General features: G+C 39.7%; 1 protein-coding gene across 1 annotated transcript in view; it reads right to left on the bottom strand.

Annotated features, from left to right (window-relative positions):
• Window positions 1-5095: 5095 nt before the first annotated feature.
• LOC119427465 (golgin subfamily B member 1) overlaps window positions 5096-8827 on the bottom strand; it is a gene marked incomplete in the record, with an annotated part of 127811 nt that continues 124079 nt past the window's right edge. Inside the window, 1 exon segment of the mRNA XM_037695091.1 lies at window positions 5096-5417. Coding sequence (XP_037551019.1) covers window positions 5259-5417 — 159 coding nt within the window.

Raw genomic sequence — 8827 nt, 5'->3', positions numbered from 1 at the left:
GAAACTTAGCATCTCAGTTATATAAGGAGGAGCAAGGCCATTCAGAGATGAAAGTTTAGAGGGACGTCCGGGTCTTGGTAGATTTGCAGTGGTCTGATACTCCTTCCATTTCAATATGATTGATTGCACAGTGCTCCTTGGGATGTTTAAAGCTTGGGAAATCTTTTTGTATCCAAATCCGGCTTTAAACTTCTCCACAACAGTATCTTGGACCTGCCTGGTGTGTTCCTTGGTCTTCATGATGCTCTCTGCACTTTGAACAGAACCCTGAGACTATCACAGAGCAGGTGCATTTATACGGAGACTTGATTACACACAGGTGGATTCTATTTATCATCATCAGTCATTTGGGACAACATTGGATCATTCATAGATCCTCACTGAACTTCTGGAGGGAGTTTGCTACACTGAAAGTAAAGGGGCCCAATAATATTGCACGCCCCACTTTTCAGTTTTTTATTTGTTAAAAAAGTTTTACACATCCAATACATTTCATTTCACTTCACAATTGTGTCCCACTTGTTGATTGTTCACAAAAAATTAAAATTGTATATCTTTATGTTTGAAGCCTGAAATGTGGCAAAAGGTTGAAAAGTTCAAGGGGGCCGAATACTTTTGCAAGGCACTGTTAAACCAGCAATCAGCCGAATCCAAAAAGCAGGAACCAGTTATCGTAAATCCAATTAAATATGCGTCCTTAAAATCCACAAATGGCAGCAGATAGACACATCATCAAGTCTTCCAAGTCGATGAGATATCCAGCTGCGTGCGTGCCAACAGGGCAAATCGGCTCGCCTAAAACCTGTCTTCTCTTCGAAGAAATGTTGTAAATTGAGTTGAGGGACCAACTGATCAAAACAAGTCCATAATTATGGTTTGGAAGACATGCAAGAGAGTCTCATAAGCAGTTTCACAGACAGACGGAGCAGCAAAGCAAAGCGGAGAGGGAGGGGAAGGGAGAAGTGTCCGATCTCGGCAAGAGCAAGTGGTGAAGTGATTAAGTAACTTAATGCTCCTTAACCTCCTTCCTGAAGGGAACGGGCTAAAAGTGTGCTGGGTGAGTGGGGTCCTTCATGATGCAGGTGACCCTCTTCCTATAGGATTTAGCAAAAAGGAAAGTCTTAGCCCAGTCTTAAAACTGGATAATGTATCAGCCTGACAGACAGAAACTGGAAGTTGGTTCCACAAGAGAGGAGCCTGATAACTGAAAGATCTGCCTCCCATTCTGTTTTTGTAAATTCTAGGAACCACAAGTAAACCTGCAGTCTGAGAGCGAAGCGCTCTGTTAGGAAAATATGGAACAATAAGATCTGTAATATAAGATGGAGCTAGGCTGTTGAGAGCTTTGTAGGTTAGAAGTAAGATTTTGAATTCTATTCTGGATTTGACAGGGAGCCAATGGAGAGAAGCTAAAACTGGAGAAATATGATCTCTCCCAGTAACTCCAGTTAAGACTCTGGCAGCAGCATTTTGGATCAACTGAAGACGTTTTAAAAAAGTATTTGGACACCCAGATAATAAACCATTGCAATAGTCCAGTCTAGATGTGACAAATGCATGGACCAGTTTTTCTGCATCATCTTTAGATCAGATGTTTCTAATGTTAGTGATATTACGCAGGTGGAAGAAGGAGGTTCTAGTAACGTTTTTAATGTGGGGGATAAAAGACATGTCCTGATCAAAAATAACACCAAGATTTTTAATATTAGAGCTGGAGGACAGATTAATGCATCTAAGGAGGGAGAAAGACTGAAAAATTTATTCCTAAGGTGCTCAGGTCCAAAAACTAAAACCTCAGTCTTGACTGTGTTTAAAATCAGAAAATTTAATGTTATCCAGGTTTTTATGTCTTTAAGACATGCTTGTAGTCTAAGTAGCTGATTGGATTCATTGGGTTTCACAGACAAATATAATGTATAACAAATTTAAGAAGAAATGCTTTCTTTCCTTCTGTGTAGTAGTCCCCCCCCCCCCCCCATGGAAAAAATCACGAGTCGCCACTGCTATTGAGCAACAATGCAGTTTATTTTAAATGTATGATGTGATGTGCACATAACGCCACAAGAGAGCAGAGTTGGATTGTTTTTAAAGCAGGTGTTTTCTGCAACAAGCAATTTCAGAGTGACGAACTCCGTATGAATGAGAACATCAGAAAGATAAATTCTATGGAGAAACTTTATGGTGACAAGCATGCTCACACACAAATACACACACAGGTGTTTAGATCCCGGTGTTTATCAGATGCACACTCATTTGGGTTGTGGCGGCCACATTTTGTATTACCATGTATGGTATAGACCCATTCAGTGTTAGTACACAAAGATGGCTGCACGCACATCGTGGCAACAGAAGTACTGCTTAGGATGGTAAACCCAGGCAGTCTTCCAACATAACACAGAATCTAACGCTAAATAAGTACCACCACCAGAATCAAAATGTCAGGTTGTTTAATTTACAGTTGTTCGTATCGGTATTTACAGGACGGGCATAAATTCAAGGGGTAATCGACCGTTTCAGAGCCACCAAAGGCAGATGTGGTTTCAGGCTTTCAAACGGGTGGTTGAACTGAGCGATACTATAAAACAATGCACGGGTCTGCAGTGCCCATTTTATATCAGGTAAGACTATGTGTCTATACTTTCATTTCAATAGAAACTCGTTATCAAGAGTTGTTTGTAAAGCGTAGACCCACAATTTATAGCTGTTAGCTAGTTGCTAATAAACAAACGTGAACGCGTGTGCTTCCTTTACAAGGGAGGCATCGCTGGACTAGCAGAGTCCTGATTTCATGCCTTCTATGTTTGTATACACTAAACAAATTCAGAAACCCGAGACCAAGATGGAAGGTATGCATAATTATCCTTGTCCTCGCTTTCCTCTTGTTGTTATTGTTGTTTCTCTCTGTTCCATTGGCATGATATTTAATATGCATTGCTGCTGCTAGCTTTGAATTACTGCTCTGTACTCTAATACATTTTCTTTGCCATGCTTTTTATCAGTGCTGACAAATGATGGCATTCTGGAGCTGCAAGTTGTGGACCCAGATGTTGCATTGCTGTCAAGTCTGGAGAATATTTAGTGACATGGACACTGCATCTTCTGACGACGAAGACAAACATCCATCTTTACCAGAGCCCTTGACTCTTTATTTAGCACATCATTCAGAGACCTCACACCTCAGGAACTGCAGGTGAAATGTGAGGAAACATTTCAGAGAATAAAAACTAAACTACAGCCCTATCAGTGTGAAAGACTGGAAGCTGTAACCCGACAACAGTCAATGTCAAGAGAGTGGCACATCCATAGGGCTGGTCGGGTCACAAGCACTAAATTTCACCATGCAACCACATCTGACAAGATCAGCAAAACATATCAGATAGATACAATGTATCAGATAGATATAATGTATCAGATAGATATAATGCAAAAAAACAGCCAATACACACTAAATGTCCCATCTGTGGTGTGGGGGGAAAACATGAGGGGAAATGGCACGACAAGATTACACAGATTTTATGGACAAAAGTCATGAAGATTTCTATGATTTATGTGTCAGAGAATTTAGACCTGGATGTCAAATGCCATTACTTTGAATATGAGGAAGTAAGAAGTGTCATTTTTTTGTTGACTTGTGGACTTACCTGGCTGTTAGATATTCTGTTAGGGTCATTTAATGTTATCCTTTCAATAGCTCATTAATTAAATATGCCACACAGGAGAGGCAGATAATATTCTTTCTTCCCAGGTTTAATGTAGCAAGTTGGAGCAGTGTTGAAAGTACAAGCATCAAAATGTTACATGACGATCCATCCCAAGTCTACTCACGATAGCCTATAAGAGCGTCTTTTTATATAAGTTATCATAAAAAGGCAAGGTCAGTCAACCCCTGCAGCCTCTTGCAGCACTCTGATCCAGACAAAATGACTAACACACACACATGGTAACACATGGTAATATGAGTTATAACATTTGACTTCTGTAAGTGAAAAACATCTGAGACCTTTCATATCTCCATCACGATCCGTTATTTGCTTTTATTCACTTAATAGTTCTCCAAAATTCTGATGTTGATTGATTAGTCATTACGTAAATAAACCAAGTATTACAACGATCTGTTACCTTTTAAATTTGTTTGTTTTATTGCATTGAATTATAAATGCAATAAACAGAATCTCTCCCCCCCCCAAAAAAAAACAAAACAATTAAATTATGAAGTCATTGTGGGCTGAACTGAAGTCACCCGAGGGCTGCCAGTTGAATAGCCCTGCTTTATAGCGTCATTTAAGTAAAACGGCAGCTTACTAAATAATCTTTTTTTTTAAGTCACAATCTCTACTCTTAGATTTTTTTATTCTAAACAATCAAAAAAAAATAAAAGTACAGTCAGCCAGAGAGAATAGAAATGCATATGCAATATACATAAAATGTACAACCAACTCTTTTGAAGCACATTAATACAGGAAAATCTTAAATACCAGTACACAGTTTGTGCAGGATATTTTAAATGCCATACATTGATGCACAAGTTTTTTGTTTAGTTTTTATCTCCCAGTAACATTAAGAGGTGAAGAAGCAGTTTATCTACCAAAGTGTGAGTACAGACTGCTTTGGCTTTAAAGGGAGCTGAGTGAAAGAGATTCAGTGCCTCAAAGCCACATCGGGAGTTTCAGTGCATAGTTTGAAATAGGCTTCATGTGCAATTTGTGACATCAGGCAGGTGAGTGGAACAGCATGTGTTTGTGTATGTGTTTGCTCAGGAAGCCAACAGAGATGGAAACAGGAGTCGTTCACTGATGTTCATGTAGACTAGATATAACGTTTACATAATCAGGTTAAGCCAAACAAGCAGGGGTTCATTTTCTGAAGTTCTTTTAAGAAAAATAAATAAATAATTCCAATAATTTAAAACAAATCAAGGAATCCACTGTTTTTTTCTGTTGAAAGGGATTAGAAAAAATACTTTAAGGCTTGTTTTGCACTTACATTTCAAGGAAAAAACCTAAAGTGTGAACAAAAAATGAACCGTAAACACCTTGTAATAGCTTCCGTTTACACAAGGTGATGAAAAACTTCAGGAAAGCACCAAACTGTTGTCTCATCTTGTAGTAAAGGTGACATGAACAGACTGAAACATTACTGTTTGTGTGAACATGAAGCATCCCCAACTACCATAACTGCTGGTTTGAGTGTTGTTAACATACTGACCGAGAAACCAAAATGAAAAACATTTAGACTGTTAGCCAAACTGAAGAGTTTCACTACAAATAACCAGTGAGGCACAAGACAGCAATCACATGTATCATGAGCAGGTATGCCAGGAAGAAATATCGAGAGCGGGTGCGACTTGTCAGTAGTTTGGAGAAGTACAGGCTTCGCCCTCTGAGCCACCGGCGACACGCCGCCATGCCACCTTTCATCTGAAAAATAAATAAAAACAAATAAATCATACATACACACCTACCTACCTGCACGAACGCATCTACCTACCTACATACATACAAACATGCATGCATATATGCATAAATCAAAAATGAAAAGAGAAAGGAATCCATGTACTGACTCTGAACTTCTTTAAAAACATGTTTTTGCACTGCAGAGAAACTTGAGATTCCAAAATCATCAGTTCACAGAACTATATGTAAATACACATTTCTCACATGCGACAACACATTTATAAGGTCTGGAAAAAAAACCAAACTATTTCTGTCAAATTAAAGACATTTTGTTCTAATGTTCAGGAACAGCCCAGGAAGCACCAGTTCAATCCTCCATGAACTGGAAACTCATGGAACACCAATGTTCCTGTGCAGAGTGAAATCAGTTTTATATCCCCATGGACTGAGAGGGAGTTGACCAAGAAACAAGTTGTTGCTCCAGCTGGACTGAAACCTGCAGCTGTCCATATGGACAAGCCAAATGTCTTCTGGAGAAAAGTTTAATGGTCAGGTGAGTCAAAGATTGATATATATGGTCAATGAGACCAAGTACAAACCGGATTCCAAAAAAGTTGGGACACTAAACAAATTGTGAATAAAAACTGAATGCAATGATGTGAAGATGGTAAATGTCAATATTTTATTCGCAATATAAAATAGATGACAGATCAAAAGTTTAATCTGAGTAAATGTAACATTTTAACGGAAAAATACGTTGATTCAAAATTTCACAGTGTCATCAAATCCCCAAAAAGTTGGGACAAGTAGCAATAAGTGGCTGGAAAAAGGAAATTGTGCAAATAACGAACAGCTGGAAGACCATGTAGTGAACTTGACCTAAGGTCAAAACCCTTGACCTTAAGAACCTTGTGGGACAGAAACTGTCATTTCATTGATTTGAATCCAGAAATACAGGTTCACCCATCCTGAGACTTTCTTTCTTGAAAATTCAAGTGAAAGAACATTCTCTTTTCTATTATCATTACTGTTTTACAAATGTTTGATAATCAAAGTGTTTTAGTTCAAACATTTTAGATGTTACAGGGAACTAATCAATTTTATTAACTATAAAACAGTAACAATGATTTTTTAGTTGCTTATGCAAAGTAGAATTCATGTTAAGGCCTGTTACAGAGTAATTATGCATTTTCTGATTTCTGTCTTTGAATGAGCAGTGTACGTTTTCCAAGGTCAGGAGTCGAAGCAGACAAGTTGTTGGAACGAATGGTCGTTGTTTTACATCCTCTCAGACGTCAACAGAGAAGTTGGCACCTGTTTCTCCAAACTCGCCCAAACATTTCTCTCTCTGTCTCTGAGAACATTTTTAATCTGTTCCATAACAATTCTTGCTGTTTTCTGACTTCTAGTAACCTCTTACGTCACAAAACACACCCCTGTCGGGTTGACATTGACCAATCAGAGACTCCCAAATGAACCGGAAATAGAGCCTCTTTAAAATGTCGGTACTTCCTAGTTCTCGCAGTTCTGTGTGGTAGCAGTTCGGAGATGTTCGGTGAAGTGGCAGTTCTGTGATGTGCCCAGTTCTCAGTTCTGTGAGTTCTGTGAAGTTCTGTTGGAGTCTGGCTGGGAAACCGGAAAACCCTGACATGATAGAGCTCTTCTGAGTTTTATGGGATTATAACATCTTCACCTCTGAGTGGAACTCGGACGAACCCCACTCATGTGAGGTCCACTGGCTGAGGTGAACTTGTGTCAGACGGGATATCGTCACTACTTCGGACGAGTCACAGCCATCCTATGGAGACGCTGAAAGGTAGCGTTAACTGGAGCTCCTCTTCTTCTGATTCATCGTCAGAGAGGTAAATGAGTCTAGTCCACTACTGAGCGTACCGAGGAAAAGCTGGGTCGGATGGAGGGTGTCGTCCTGTCAACACTTTTCACTCATACACACCACATTCTCCCTCATCCATCTTTCACTCCCACTAAACTTCATCTTTCCATCTTTAAAAATTCTTCTATCAAGTAGAAATCATTGACAGATATTTTTAGAAATGTCTGTGTAAAGTGCTCATCCACCGCCGTGTGGATAATTGATCATAATTGTACAGCTCGCTGATTAATTATGTTGTTATTTTCATATTTTGCCAAATTAATGTAAATGTTTGATGTGTTAAACTTGATTCTGTTAATAAATGACCCACTGTCGTGGTGAGTCAAAGATAATTAACGTCTCACGTCCACATTTCATTAAATTCAATGCACATTTATATTCAGTCCAGAAAAATGAAGAATCCGTTTTAATTGATGAATATATCTCAGCATCTGTTCATCTACAACCAATTAACACTAATTAGGTCAATTGACAACATGATTGGGTATAAAAAGAGCTTCTCAGAGTGTCAGTGTCTCTCAGAAGCCAAGATGGTAAGAGGATCACCAATTCCACCATTGTTGCGCAGAAAGATAGTGCAGCAATACCAGAATGGTGTTACCCAGCGTAAAATAGCAAAGACTTTTAAGTTATCATCATCAACCGGGCATAACATCATCAAAATATTCAGAGAATCTGGAATAATCACTGTGCGTAAGGGTCAAGGCTGTAAAACTCTACTGGATGCTCATCATCTCCGGGCCCTTAAATGTCACTGTACCTGAAACAGGAATGCCACTGTCAAGGAAATAACAGAACGGGCTCAGGAATACTTCCAGAAAGCATTGTCAGTGAACACAATCCACCGTGCCATCCGCCGTTGCCAGCTGAAACTCTACAGTGCAAAGAGGAAGCCATTTCTAAGCAAGCTCCACAAGCTCAGACGTTTGCACTGGGCCAGGGGTCATTTAAAATGGAGTGTGGCAAAATGGAAGACTGTTCTGTGGTCAGATGAGTCACCAATTTGAAGTTCTTTATGGAACAATGGGACGCCATGTCATCCAGACCAGAGAGGACAAGGATAGCCCAAGTTGTTATCAACGCTCCGTTCAGAAGCCTGCATCACTGATGGTATGGGGTTGCATAAGCGCTTGTGGCATGGGCAGCTTGCATGTCTGGAAAGGCACCATTAATGCAGAGAACTATGTTCAGGTTCTAGAACAACATATACTCCCATCTAGACGTCATCTCTTTCAGGGAAGACCCTGCATTTTTCAACACAATAATGCCAGAACACATTCTGCAGCAATCACAACATCATGGCTACGTAGGAGAAGGATCCGGGTACTGAAATGGCCAGCCTGCAATCCAGATCTTTCACCTATAGAGAACATTTGGTGCATCATAAAGAGGAAGGTGCGACAAAGGTCCAAGACGATTGAACAGTTAGAGGCCTGTATTAGACATGAATGGGAGAGCATTCCTATTTCTAAACTTGAGAAACTGGTCTCCTCTGTCCCCAGACGTCTGTTGAGTGTTGTAAGAAGAAGGGGGGATGCCA

Source organism: Nematolebias whitei, chromosome 2 (genome assembly GCF_014905685.2).
Source record: "Nematolebias whitei isolate Nwh7 chromosome 2, NemWhi1, whole genome shotgun sequence".
NCBI classification, from domain to species: Eukaryota; Metazoa; Chordata; class Actinopteri; order Cyprinodontiformes; family Rivulidae; genus Nematolebias; species Nematolebias whitei.
Note: the sequence above shows the minus strand (reverse complement) of the source record. Positions and strands in the feature narration are given on the sequence as shown.